General features: G+C 42.6%; 1 protein-coding gene across 1 annotated transcript in view; it reads left to right on the top strand.

Annotated features, from left to right (window-relative positions):
- Positions 1-14457: 14457 nt before the first annotated feature.
- Positions 14458-15527, top strand: part of lamb4 (laminin, beta 4) — a 94993-nt gene continuing 93923 nt past the window's right edge. The window contains exons 1-2 of the mRNA XM_075471235.1: positions 14458-14530; positions 15016-15209. Of these exons, the coding sequence (XP_075327350.1) occupies positions 14458-14530; positions 15016-15209 (267 nt within the window). The remainder of the gene's footprint in view (positions 14531-15015; positions 15210-15527) is intronic.

Genomic DNA, 15527 nt, shown 5'->3' on the forward strand with positions numbered 1-15527 from the left:
GCAGCAGATGTTTCCATGGTAACAGGTCCAGATGCATCTCTCAGCTGCTGTGTCAGGTCTTTGCTGGATGTTTTCCTCTTTCTTAAGGACATCACTTTCAGATCCTGTTCATCTGCTGGAGATAGTTCTTTAGGCCTGACACTTCTTCTTCTGTCCTCCACTTGTCCAGTTTCCTCAGATGTTTTAAGGACATGCTGCACACCATGCTCATTCACTCATCACTCATTCATCTAAGCTGACTGTACACAGGTTATTTTTGTTAGTCTTAAACTGCATTCCTATATTTAGAAATTCTATGTCTGAAGTATGTGACATTGTCTGTTTTGGAGTGCATCGCTATGTGTATCCTGTCACATTACAAATTGTGATTATGATGGCGGATGATGATAACTTAATTGAAAATCTCCTTTTGTGATTACAGATTCTGTCACAGCACAGCACATGTTATGCCAGTTCTTGTTTATTTTTTTTTTTAATTTAAATGAGTGTGTGAGTATTAATAAATACATTTAAAAATTTCCATCACATTTTTTCATGTTTTTTGTGTCCATTATCTTATTAGCCACTTGTAGTGATGTGTTGGTCAATCTGGTGTTTGTGCCAGCTCTTTGAAGTGAACTCAGTTCCACTTCATTGGGTCTTTAGCAGCTTCACAATAAATCATTTTCAGGTGTATAAGGCTAAACTGGTGGGGTTTTTATGGAGTCATTTCTAGTTGGTAAGCAAGTTTTTATCTGTGTATACTTTTGTTAATAAATTCATAATAAATAAAGGTTCTGGACCAAATGATTCCACCTCCATTATAAGTATCATACACGGATCCAAAACGGCTCCGGGCCGGATGTGGCACTTAATGTGTGGATCCGGATAGATCCAGATCCTGAGCCTACCCTAAATCCGGAACTTTGGATGAATGCAGTTTTTCCTCAGAAGAGATTTTCTCAGTCTTCCTGTCAGCTCCTCTCACAGCTACAGCCCGGGGCGCTGTGCACCTCAGGTGTGCTGTTACCTGCCCACATGGGATCATTCCTCCAGAGTGGCAGCAGGAGCAGGTAGGTCCACATTCGCTCTTACTTTCACAAGTCTCCTCTGACACCAGAACCAGCAGTTAGAGGTAGAACCGGCAGTTAGAGGTAGAACCAGCAGTTAGAGGTAAAACCAGCAGTTAGAGGTAGAACCAGCAGTTAGAGGTAGAACCGGCAGTTAGAGGTAGAACCAGCAGTTAGAGGTAAAACCGGCAGTTAGAGGTAGAACCGGCAGTTAGAGGTAAAACCAGCAGTTAGAGGTAGAACCAGCAGTTAGAGGTAAAACCAGCAGTTAGAGGTAGAACCGGCAGTTAGAGGTAAAACCAGCAGTTAGAGGTAAAACCGGCAGTTAGAGGTAGAACCAGCAGTTAGAGGTAGAACCGGCAGTTAGAGGTAAAACCAGCAGTTAGAGGTAGAACCGGCAGTTAGAGGTAAAACCAGCAGTTAGAGGTAGAACCGGCAGTTAGAGGTAGAACCGGCAGTTAGAGGTAAAACCGGCAGTTAGAGGTAGAACCGGCAGTTAGAGGTAAAACCGGCAGTTAGAGGTAGAACCGGCAGTTAGAGGTAAAACCAGCAGTTAGAGGTAGAACCGGCAGTTAGAGGTAAAACCAGCAGTTAGAGGTAGAACCGGCAGTTAGAGGTAAAACCAGCAGTTAGAGGTAGAACCGGCAGTTAGAGGTAAAACCAGCAGTTAGAGGTAGAACCGGCAGTTAGAGGTAAAACCAGCAGTTAGAGGTAGAACCGGCAGTTAGAGGTAAAACCAGCAGTTAGAGGTAGAACCGGCAGTTAGAGGTAAAACCGGCAGTTAGAGGTAAAACCAGCAGTTAGAGGTAGAACCGGCAGTTAGAGGTAAAACCGGCAGTTAGAGGTAGAACAGCTGGTGGTGACGGATGCATTCTGGCTGGAAGCTGCAGATAGTTTGTAGAGGTCTGAGGTTTATATACTGTATCAGCTGTTATTTTACACTTTCTAACTGAACGGTATCTGAATCTGCAGGCGCTATAACACCTTTGGGATTTAACTGATGAACTTCTGTTTTAAGGAAAGGTTTTTCTGACTGAGGTTTTAACATCTCATCGTTTTCACAGCTGACTAAATGATTAAAGTTCACCAACCTGAGGAGCCCCAGCATGTAAAGACACGACATACATTTAATCAGCTTCTCTGTCCCCCGGGGAAGCATACTTCTACTTCTGTGCTTTGGTTTTTAATTCTGTAGACTGTCAGATGTGGATCTGTGTTCTCTGAAGTATGAAATATGATAAACAGAAAACTGCTTCAGAGGTACTGAGCTAACACTGAATTCCTCGGCTGCTTTTTTCGGATTTTGTTGGCTTGTTTAGGCCTGAATCCTGTGGTTGGCACATTTCGGAGGTTAGGTTATATTTGTTGGATTGTTCTTTGCGTTTCTGTACACGCCTGAAGCATCTGTGGGTCCAGCTTCTATGCTGCAGATTAAATCCTTTTCTCCATCTTTGCAGAGTGTTGCCTCCTGCTGTCACCGGACTAAACCAAGTCAAATCTGACCTTTAGACTTTCTCTCATTCCACAATGTTTAGAACTTCACCTGGATGCGTTATTGTGCCATTAAGTAGTTAAAGTTTTTTGTGTTAGTTTTAGTGAAAAATTCCCATTTAGCCATTGAACTGCGGCTTTAGAAGCACTCGTGCTTTTTGCTGAAATAAATCTTGGTTTGATTTCTTTGACATTTCGCTGTCGTACTGGCTGAGAGTCAAAAGAAAGACACGAGCCGGCAGGATCTGAAACATGATCAATAAAGATGTGTTCAGATGTTTAACATTTCCTTATCTCTGATGGGCTTCGGATTCTAAAGTTTCCACATGTTCATGTCATCAAACATTTCAAATTACATATAAGAAGCTTAAAAATGCACTTAAACACATTCCTCTAACCAATTAAATTCTATGTGCTCATAGAACCCTAACCCAAGAACCATAACCCAAGAACCCGAACCATAACCCAAGTACCATAACCCAAGAACCCTAACCCAATAATATAACCCAAGAACCATAACCCAATAATATAACCCAAGAACCATAACCCTAACCCAAGAACCATAACCCAAAAACCATAACCCAAGAACCCGAACCATAACCCAAGTACCATAACCCAAGAACCCTAACCCAATAATATAACCCAAGAACCCTAACCCAATAATATAACCCAAGTACCATAACCCAAGAACCCTAACCCAATAATATAACCCAAGAACCCTAACCCAATAATATAACCCAAGAACCATAACCCAATAATATAACCCAAGAACCCTAACCCTAACCCAAGAACCATAACCCAAGAACCATAACCCAAGAACCCGAACCATAACCCAAGTACCATAACCCAAGAACCCTAACCCAATAATATAACCCAAGAACCCTAACCCAATAATATAACCCAAGTACCCTAACCCAAGAACCCTAACCCTAACCCAAGAACCATAACCCAAGAACCATAACCCAAGAACCCGAACCATAACCCAAGTACCATAACCCAAGAACCCTAACCCAATAATATAACCCAAGTACCCTAACCCAAGAACCCTAACCCTAACCCAAGTACCATAACCCAAGAACCATAACCCAAGAACCCTAACCCAATAATATAACCCAAGTACCCTAACCCAAGAACCCTAACCCTAACCCAAGAACCATAACCCAAGAACCCTAACCCAATAACATAACCCAAGATCCCGAACCCTAACCCAAGAACCCTAACCCAATAACATAACCCAAGAACCCTAACCCTAACCCAAGAACCCTAACCCAAGAACCATAACCCAAGAACCATAACCCAAGAACCATAACCCAAGAACCCTAACCCAATAACATAACCCAAGATCCCGAACCCTAACCCAAGAACCCTAACCCAATAACATAACCCAAGAACCCTAACCCAATAACATAACCCAAGAACCCTAACCCAATAACATAACCCAAGAACCCAAACCCTAACCCAAGAACCCGAACCCTAACCCAAGAACCATAACCCAAGAACCCGAACCCTAACCCAAGAACCATAACCCAAGAACCCGAACCCAAGAACCATAACCCAAGAACCCTAACCCAATAACATAACCCAAGAACCCGAACCCTAACCCAAGAACCATAACCCAAGAACCCCAACCCCAACCAAGAACCCGAACCCTAACCCAAGAACCATAACCCAAGAACCCGAACCATAACCCAAGAACCCGAACCCTAACCCAAGAACCCTAACCCAAGAACCCGAACCCTAACCCAAGAACCATAACCCAAGAACCCTAACCCAAGAACCATAACCCAAGAATTTGAACCCAAGAACCATAACCCAAGAACCAAACCCAAGAATCCGAACCCAAGAACCATAACCCAAGTACCATAACCCAAAAACCATAACCCAAGAATCCGAACCCAAGAACCATAACCCAAGAACCCTAACCCAAGAACCATAACCCAAGAACCCCAACCCCAACCAAGAACCCGAACCCTAACCCAAGAACCATAACCCAAGAACCCGAACCCTAACCCAAGAACCATAACCCAAGAACCCGAACCATAACCCAAGAACCCGAACCCTAACCCAAGAACCATAACCCAAGAACCCGAACCCTAACCCAAGAACCATAACCCAAGAACCATAACCCAAGAACCATAACCCAAGAACCCTAACCCAAGAACCATAACCCAAGAACCATAACCCAAGAACCATAACCCAAGAACCAAACCCAAGAACCCGAACCCAAGAACCATAACCCAAGAACCCTAACCCAAGAACCATAACCCAAGAATTTGAACCCAAGAACCATAACCCAAGAACCAAACCCAAGAACCCGAACCCAAGAACCATAACCCAAGTACCATAACCCAAAAACCATAACCCAAGAATCCGAACCCAAGAACCATAACCCAAGAACCCTAACCCAAGAACCATAACCCAAGAACCAAACCCAAGAATCCGAACCCAAGAACCATAACCCAAGAATTTGAACCCAAGAACCATAACCCAAGAACCAAACCCAAGAATCCGAACCCAAGAACCATAACCCAAGAACCCGAACCCAAGAACCATAACCCAAGAACCCGAACCCAAGAACCAAACCCAAGAATCCGAACCCAAGAACCATAACTCAAGAACCAAACCCAAGAACCCGAACCCAAGAACCCGAACCCAAGAACCCTAACCCCGACAGGATAGAAAACTAGAAATCTTTACAGACAAGTTCCAGCTTAAGGTTTTTCAATTTGACTTGCTGAAGTTACACAGATTATTTAAAAGTTTGTCATAGTTATTTACTAGGTTCCATGTTGTTCACTAGGTTCCAGGTTTTTTGCATCACAAAATGGTTCTCCAGGAAAAAGTCAGACCTCGCATCGCTTGGCACTTTTTTTGCCTCCCTTCATATCAATGCGTCCAATGTAAACTGTGCAGAGCGAGCAGTAAACACTGTAACAGGCGCGGCTATCGCTAGGTGGCTGAGCGCATTGATATCAAGGACTACCTTCATCAGCACCAAAACGAGGCTGGAGCTCTGCTCACAGGACGCAGCAGGGGGTAAGAAGATGTTCAGAAATGATGCTGCTGATATGGGATGTTACACAGCTTCATGTCAGAAGAGGCGAACTGTCCCTTTAACTTAGTCAGGACCGGGATCAGTGGGTGGGTGCAGCTGGTGGGGAGTGAACAGGTGACATGAGTGAAGCTAACGAACTGAACATGGAAGTGAGGGGAAAACTAAAAACTCAAAACCAAGACCTGAAAACATGATGAAACAAAACTAAAAACATGGCAGAGTCCCGTGGGCGTGACAGTTCCAGGTTGTTGGGGCTCAGTGTTAAGGACACTTACATATGTGGAAATGTTTGGGATCAAACTAACCAACTAAATGATTTGAAATAAATTGATCTTATGTTTAATTATAGTGATGCTATGTTTCTAGAATAAGCTCAATTTCACCAGGTTGTAAGACAATCCTGCTGGGTTCATGTTTGAAAACCAGGAAACCATCCCAGATAAGCTAAGTATTATCATTTTTAGATGTTCTCACTCAGAGATTTGGAGAATAGTGCAGGTGGGTAATGCGATCTCAGGGTATCTATGTGACATATGTAGAGTAACGGCGGGCGGGTTTCACAGACAAACAATGACTTTAGAAATCGAGTGTTTGAAAGTATGATCACATTTCCATCCCTCATAGATGTTCACAGTTTCTGTAGCAGTATAATAAAAGAGCATTTATGATGTACAGCAGGTGGTGAAGCAACATGTTAGTGCACGTGAGTCCGTCCACGTGAACAGTAAGAGGCGCTTCAGGCTACAATCTGAATGTTCCTCCTCAGAAAGAAATGATGAAGCCCTGAGACTGAGACGAGTCAGTGTGGCTTTGCTGACAGTTTGGGTCTGTTTCCAGATGTTTGTATCCAGCACATGTGGATCTGTCAGCGTCTCTGGAATGAAATGTGTCTGCTGTGGTTCAGATGTGATTTTGTAGGATTTTTGTAGAGCAGTTCAGTCAAATTACTGCGGAGGCCCAAACATTCCTCTCAAAGTTCATCAGTCCCTCGAGGGGACGCAGTTTACTGCTGAATGAAAACTCAAAACTCATCCGTCTGCAGGGCTTATCCAAAGCACACAAGCTGGATTTACTTTATGCCTTCGAGTCAGATAACTTTGAATTTACAACCCAAGAGAAAATCTGTGTCCTGAAGAACATTTTATGTAGGGCGGGGCAACGATTAAAACGTTTAACCTTGCAGCACCCACAGCTGCAGATATGCAGCTTTTTATTTATTTACATTACATTACATTAAGCACTTTGAGCTACATTTTATGTATGAAAGGTGCTATATAAATAAATGTATTATTATTATTATTATCATTATATTTTTATTTATATTACATTATTTGATTTTTTAAATTTACATACATTATTTAAATTAATGTGTAATATTTTTTTACATTACATTTTTATTAACATGACATTTTGTGCATTTTATATGTGCTTCACTTTTTCACAACAAAGATCTGTGAAATCTGTTTGATTTGTTGTTGAATGGAAAGTTTATGATGGTTGCGTTCCGCACTTTGTATTAAGAATGTTCAATAAAGGTTTATTATATACATCTTATTGTGGTAGCAGCAGGTACTGCTGAACTTTCACTAAAACCTTTTTTGCCAAACGATCGGCAGAGAATGACTTGGTTTTGTGAACAAAATTAATCAGGAAAGCCCACAGCTGCAAATATGCAACATGGGCTAAAATGATCAAAAATTGGTTTATTCCACCCAAAAAGATGCAAGAAGAGCCTAAAGGATTTTTTTCAATGATTGTTCATATGCTTGGGTGCTACAAGGCTAATCTAATTAATCACATGATTTCCCTGATTAATCACGATTTGTCAGGGTTGGGTGTAGGGAAGGACACGGATGCAGACTTTTCAAAAGAAAACTGGATTTATTATACAAAAAAAAAAAACAAAGTATCAACAGAAAGCGCGGCTGAGCCGGATATGAAAAACTTAACTGTGGATAAACAAACAAAAAGACTTGGCATGGGTTGGGATAAATAAATACTTAGCTTGGCAGGTAACGTGGAACATGGGAAAGTACGACATGTAAGGCAAGAAACGAAGGCAAAGATCCGACAAACAGACGGGAGACTAAATAGAGGGCTGGGAGTGATTGGAGAGTGAGTGCAGCTGGTGACAATGTGAGGGCAAAACACATTACAGACTAAAAACCAAAGAGTAACCTAAAACTAAAAACATAGTCCCATGGATGATTAATCTCATTTGTACGCAGAATCCAAAAATGAATCCAAAAGTAGTGCATAGCTTTTAGCATTTAGCTTTATTTTAAATGTGCTGCCATATGAATGAAAGTGCCATAACATTTGTTGTGCAAACACACTTTTAACATCAGCATCTTTCTGTAGTTTTTATGTAGAAGCCTCGCTCCACTGTCTGTTTCCTTGAATGACTTGCTGCTATCAGTTGTGTGTTTTGCCTTTAAGTGATATTTTAGACTGGAACTACTACGCTGAGAAGACAATTCAACTTGGCAGAGTTTACAGATGACTTTGGTTCTGTCGACTCCGCCGTCTGGAAGAACTTTAACATGAAAATGGCCGAGTAAAAGTTCCGTACCCTTCTCCATGTTTGGTGGATCCGCCGATTACTTTCTTTTCCTGTTCCACAGCAGCAGACTTTTACAAAATAAAAGCCTGTGAGCAACAGACTTTTACAAAATAAAAGCCTGTGAGCAACAGACTTTTACAAAATAAAAGCCTGTGAGCAGCAGACTTTTACAAAATAAAAGCCTGTGAGCAACAGACTTTTACAGAATAAAAGCCTGTGAGCAACAGACCTTTACAAAATAAAAGCTTGTGAGCAACAGACTTTTACAAAAATAAAAGCCTGTGAGCAACAGACTTTTACAAAATAAAAGCCTGTGAGCAGGAGACTTTTACAAAATAAAAGCCTGTGAGCAACAGACTTTTACAACAATAAAAGCCTGTGAGCAACAGACTTTTACAGAATAAAAGCCTATGAGCAACAGACCTTTACAAAATAAAAGGCTTTGATTATCAGGGTTTTACAAAATAAAAGCCTGTGAGCAACAGACTTTTACAAAATAAAAGCCTGTGAGCAGCAGACTTTTACAAAATAAAAGCCTGTGAGCAACAGACTTTTACAGAATAAAAGCCTGTGAGCAACAGACCTTTACAAAATAAAAGCTTGTGAGCAACAGACTTTTACAAAAATAAAAGCCTGTGAGCAACAGACTTTTACAAAATAAAAGCCTGTGAGCAACAGACTTTTACAGAATAAAAGCCTGTGAGCAGGAGACTTTTACAAAATAAAAGCCTGTGAGCAACAGACTTTTACAACAATAAAAGCCTGTGAGCAACAGACTTTTACAGAATAAAAGCCTGTGAGCAACAGACCTTTACAAAATAAAAGGCTTTGATTATCAGGGTTTTACAAAATAAAAGCCTGTGAGCAACAGATTTTTACAATAATAAAATAAATAATAAAACGGGGGCGGTCCGTGGCATAGTGGGTTGAGCAGGCGCCCCGTGTGAGGCTATAGTCCTCGCTGCAGCTGGCCCCGGTTTGAGTCCCACATCGGACGGCCCTGTGCTGCATGTTGTTCCCCCTCTCTCAGCCCCCTGCTTCCTGTCTCTCTGAACTGTCCATTAAAGGCACAAAAGCACAAAAAATAATAATTGTAAATTTTTTTCTAATTAAAAAGTTTTTTTTAAATAAAACCTGCGTTAATGCACGATAAAACATTTATCGGAGTTAAATAATTAACGAGTTAATGCGATAATAACGAGTTAACTCGCCCAGCTCTACCAGCCCCATGTCAGGAAAAGTTTTCACCATTTTAGGTTTCAGAAAAATGCTGAATCCTCACACCTGAATAAAAAGTAAAATAGCTGCAACAGACAGAGTTGTGAAGCCCTTAAAACATAAAATTGCAACATATCTTCCTGGTGACTGAGTTGAATCTTGTTCGAGGGGAAAACTGGGTTGGTCCAGATTAAATTTGAATATGTTGAGCTGAAGAAACTCCAGTGGATTCTGTCATTCTTGTTAGTTATACGGTGACATCTGATCTCTTATCAGCCACCACGCAATAAGTTAAAGCTCCACTCATCAAGTTCTCACCAACATTATATGATGTCTTGAGATTAACAAACTTTTCCTTCTCCATCAGAATAAGCAGAAGAATACGTGGCCACCCGAACATCTGCGATCCCAACATGATCCTCATCTTCCTCATCAGTGAGTTCCTTCTGTTCGCCTGAAAGTTCCGTACCCTTCTCCATGTTTGGTGGATCCGCCGATTACTTTCCGGCCCAGTTCGAGTCCCGCATCGGACGGCCCTGTGCTGCGTGTTGTTCCTCCTCTCTCTGCCCCTGCTTCCTGTCTCTCTGAATAACATCTGTTACAACATCTGTCACCACATCTGTTACAACATCTGTCAGCACATCTGTTACAACATCTGTTACAACATCTGTTACAACATCTGTTACAACATCTGTCAGCACATCTGTTACAACATCTGTCAGCACATCTGTTACAACATCTGTTACAACATCTGTCAGCGAATCTGTTACAACATCTGTTACAACATCTGTCAGCACATCTGTTACAACATCTGTTACAACATCTGTCAGCACATCTGTTACAACATCTGTTACAACATCTGTCAGCACATCTGTTACAACATCTGTCAGCACATCTGTTACAACATCTGTTACAACATCTGTCAGCACATCTGTTACAACATCTGTTACAACATCTGTCAGCGAATCTGTTACAACATCTGTTACAACATCTGTCAGCACATCTGTTACAACATCTGTCAGCACATCTGTTACAACATCTGTTACAACATCTGTCAGCACATCTGTTACAACATCTGTTACAACATCTGTCAGCACATCTGTTACAACATCTGTCAGCACATCTGTTACAACATCTGTTACAACATCGTTACAACATCTGTTACAACATCTGTCAGCACATCTGTTACAACATCTGTCAGCACATCTGTTACAACATCTGTTACAACATCTGTTACAACATCTGTCAGCACATCTGTTACAACATCTGTCAGCACATCTGTTACAATATCTGTTACAACATCTGTCAGCACATCTATTACAACATCTGTTACAACATCTGTCAGCACATCTGTTACAACATCTGTCAGCACATCTGTTACAACATCTGTTACAATATCTGTTACAACATCTGTCAGCACATCTGTTACAACATCTGTTACAACATCTGTCAGCACATCTGTTACAACATCTGTTACAACATCTGTCAGCACATCTGTTACAACATCTGTCAGCACATCTGTTACAACATCTGTTACAACATCGTTACAACATCTGTTACAACATCTGTCAGCACATCTGTTACAACATCTGTCAGCACATCTGTTACAACATCTGTTACAACATCTGTTACAACATCTGTCAGCACATCTGTTACAACATCTGTTACAATATCTGTTACAACATCTGTCAGCACATCTGTTACAACATCTGTCAGCACATCTGTTACAATATCTGTTACAACATCTGTCAGCACATCTATTACAACATCTGTTACAACATCTGTCAGCACATCTGTTACAACATCTGTCAGCACATCTGTTACAACATCTGTTACAATATCTGTTACAACATCTGTCAGCACATCTATTACAACATCTGTTACAACATCTGTCAGCACATCTGTTACAACATCTGTTACAACATCTGTCAGCACATCTGTTACAACATCTGTTACAACATCTGTCAGCACATCTGTTACAACATCTGTTACAACATCTGTTACAACATCTGTCAGCACATCTGTTACAACATCTGTCAGCACATCTGTTAGCACATCTGTTACAACATCTCACTTCACTTAATAATAATAATAACAATAATAATAATAATAAATTTAATTTAGATGGCGCCTTTCTGGACTCTCAGGTCACCGTACATAAAGTAGATAAAAACACAACAATATCACAAATAGACAGAACATGGATTGTTACAAACAGATGCTGGGACAAGGAAGTTGATCTCAAACAGAATAAGCAATTTTGAACAGACGGGTTTTTAGTTGTGATTTGAAATGGGGGAGTGAGTCAGTAAGTCGGGGGGATAGAGGCTCCGCCTGGTGGTGAGACGGGTGTATGGCAGAGGAGGATCTGAGGGAACATGGAGGAGGTCTGACAGATATGAGGGGGCCAGGTTCTGAAGAGCCTTGAATGTTACCAGGAGAACTTTGTACTGAATGCGAAACTGAACCGGGAGCCAGTGGAGCTGAAGGACAGGGGTGATGTGGTGGATAGAGGGGTTTTTGTTATAATGCGGGCAGCTGAATTCTGGACCAGTTGAAGTTTGCGGAGTGATTTTTGAGGGAGGCCAAAGAGGAGAGAGTTGCAATAGTCCAGGTGAGAGGTGACGAGGCTGTAGACAAGGATGGCGGCAGTGTGTGTGTGTGGGGGGGGGGGGGGGTAAGGGAGGGACGGAGGCGGTTTATGCTTCTTAAGTGGAAGTAGGCGGACCGGGTAATGTTATTGATATGGGATTGAAATGATAGTGTGCCGTCGAGGATGACACCCAGACTCTTAACCTGAGGGGGGGGGGGCAAGACGGAGGAGCTGTCAATAAGGAGTGGGAAGCTGTTGGTTTTTGATAGAGTGGATTTTGTGCCAATGAGGAGAACCTCTGTTTTACTACTGTTTAACTGGAGGAAGTTTTGAGTGAACCAGGCTTTTATTTCAGAGATGCAATCTGTGAGGGAGGTGGGCGGGAGAGAGGACGGAGGTTTAGTGGTGAGGTAGAGCTGGGTGTCATCAGCATAGCAGTGGAAGTGGATGTTGAATTTGCGTAAGATATGGCCAAGGGGAAGGAGGTAGATGATGAAGAGGAGGGGCCCCAGGACAGAGCCCTGGGGCACACCTGAGGTGACGGGGGAGGGGGTGGATTTGAGGGACTTGAGTTGTATGAACTGAGTGCGGCCGAAAAAGTACGATGTGAACCAGTCCAGGGGAGTGTGGGTGATGCCAATGGAAGAAAGCCTGCTGAGGAGGGTGGTGTGACAGATGCAGTGTTGATTTGGTCAACCAGGACGATGACGAAAATATTTCGTTAACGCCCTTTTTTCCCGTGACGATGACGAGACGATGACGCACAAAATTTCTTCCAGAAAATAAAAATATGACGAGATTTAAAAAAGATTTGCTTTAACGAGACTAAGACAAGACGAAATTTACAAGCCATGGACGAATGGACATTAAAAAATGTAATTGTTTATAATTAATTTGTAATTTGTAATTGTTAATATAAGTGTTTCTTGAACTTCGTAGAAGATTACGCGCTGTTGCCCTGTTTGTCCCTGCACGGCGCCTGTCCCACAGTGCCTCCCGCGGCTCAATCAGTGAGTCGAGTTCAGTTGAGTTTAGGCCCTTCCCATGTCAAGTAACGTAGCCGGTAGCTAGCAATAACTTAACCGTAGCTAGTTCAACTTTGCAGTCCAGTCATGGCGTCGGGCTCGGATACCGGTATACGGTTTGTTGGAGCTGGGCGAAAACAACGCCTGGATGTATGGAGCCATTTCGTTTACAACGCGAAGGACAACAAAACAACCTGCATGATAATGATTATTGATCATGCCGCCGTGTGTGGAGAAGTTCTATTATGTACAGTGTTGACTAAAATGAGTAAAATGACTAAAATATGACTAAGACTAAAATTGATTTTCGACATTGTGACTAAGACTAAATTAAAAAAAGCTGACGAAATTAACACTGGACAGATGGTATCAAAAGCTGCACTCAGGTCAAGGAGGATGAGGATGGTGAGCAGTCCAGAGTCAGATGCCATGAGGAGGTCATTGCTCATTTTGATGAGTGCTGTTTCAGTGCTATGGAGTGGGCGGAAACCGGACTGGAACTGTTCATACAGATTGTTGTGGGATAGGTGAGAATGGAGCTGGGAGGCAACTGTTTCTTCAAGGATTTTGGAAATGAAGGGTAGATTGGAGATAGGACGGAGGTTGTTAAAGTTGGAGGTTTTTTCCTAATTGGAGTATTGGCAGCAGTTTTGAAAGGTGTCGGAACAGTTCCAGTAGTGAGGGAGGTGTGGATGATAGCGGAAATGAGGGGAACCAGAGAGGGGAGGCAAGTTTTGACAAGTTGGGTCGGGAGGGGGTCCAATTGACAGGTGTATGGTTTGGATTTCCGGATGAGCTCTGTGATTTCTGAGAGAGTGGGAGATGGAAGGAGGAGAATGAGTGTGTAGGTGGGGGAAGGTCAGCTGAGGTGCTGAGGTGAGGAATTGATCCGAGATTCTGATGGATGTTCTTGATCTTTCCTGAGAAAAATGACATGATGGCATTGCAGAAGGAGGTTGTGTAGAGGTGAGGGGGGGGATCCTGGGGTTTGATGGTATCATTGAGTAGAGAGAAAAGTGACGTAGAGTCACCTTGATTGGCAGTGATTAAGCTGGAGTAGTAGTGAGTTTTGGTTGGAGTCCTTATAGCGTAGGATGTGGTTATTGTACATTTCTTTGTGTATAGTGAGACCGGTTACTCTATAGAGTCGTTCAAGTTGTCATCCTTTGGCTTTCATGAGTCGGAGATCGGGGTTGAACCAGGGGGCGGAGACGGTGAAGGAGACGGCTCTTGTTTTTAGTGGAGCCAGGGAATCAAATATTTTATGGAGACCAGTGTTGTAATGAGAGACCAGGTCATCGGGGGTGGACAGATTATTAATGTCAAGGAGGCAGGAAGAGTGAATACTTGAAGTGAGAGTGGAGGGATTAATATTCTTTATGTTCTGGAAAGAAATGAGACGGGATGTTTTAGAGATGGAGAGAGTGAGTTTCACTGCAAATGAGAGGAGAAAATGGTCAGTTATGGGGAGTTCATCAGCTGGGGTGACGCCAGAGCAGCAGATTAAATCTAGAGTGTGTCCTTTGGAGTGGGCGGGTATGTTGCTGACATCCAAAACTCTCTAGGCAGGAGGGGAAGTCTTTGGTGAGAGGCACATTGGTGTTGTCCATGTGGATATTGAAATCACCAAGCAGTATTATGTTTGGTGAGAAAATCAGCAAAGTCAGTTAAAAAGTCACTTTTCGGGTTTTGGGGGACGGTAGACAGCAGCAATGATGGTTGGAGTGGGACCAGATAGCTCACAGACAAAAGACTCAAACGTGCTAGAGACAGGCACAGATACCAGCGAGACTTTCCACTTCTCACGGTGAATTATCGCGAGACCAGTTCTCCCACTAACTTGTTTAAATAAGAGTGAGAAATGTTTGCTTTGTTTTCACTTCCACGCAACAGTAAAAACATCCTAATTATCTCAGGGTTGATGAAACCGTGGTGATAGAAGTTTCTCTGTTAAACTGTAATCTGCTGATTTTCCCTCTAACTGAAGGATTTGATTCACCCTGACTGACTTTTCCCGGCAGCTTTTCTCCCTGCTGCCGAACTCCAGAACCAGAACCAGAACCAGAACCAGAACCAGGACCAGGACCCGTGCCTGGGCAGCTCCTGTAACCCCCAGCTGGGGGATCTGATGGTGGGCCGAGCCGCTCGGCTGACGGCCTCGTCCACCTGCGGCCTGGAAGGAGCTCAGCGCTACTGCATCATCGGTTACCTGCAGGTCAGCCGCGGCTCTGAGACACAGGGCACATGTTCCAGTTTACATATTTAAATATGTTTGTTATGGAGGATAAATGGGAGAGAGGAGTGTGTTTCTTTGTGTGTTTGAGGAGTTTTCTGTTTCATCCTCTGAAACATGTCCTGATTTGCCTGATTTTCCATTTTCCTGTCTGACACCGTTCCCCCTCTCTGAGGATTATTTCCACCTCTGCTGCTCATTACTGCAGGTTTTCTTCTTCTTGCATTCCCCTTCTCATTGGTTGAGGCTGGACTTTTTGACGTTGTGTCACCCTAACCCAGCAGTGATTGTGTTTGTGCA

Source organism: Odontesthes bonariensis, chromosome 7, assembly GCF_027942865.1.
Source record: "Odontesthes bonariensis isolate fOdoBon6 chromosome 7, fOdoBon6.hap1, whole genome shotgun sequence".
Classification (NCBI taxonomy): domain Eukaryota; kingdom Metazoa; phylum Chordata; class Actinopteri; order Atheriniformes; family Atherinopsidae; genus Odontesthes; species Odontesthes bonariensis.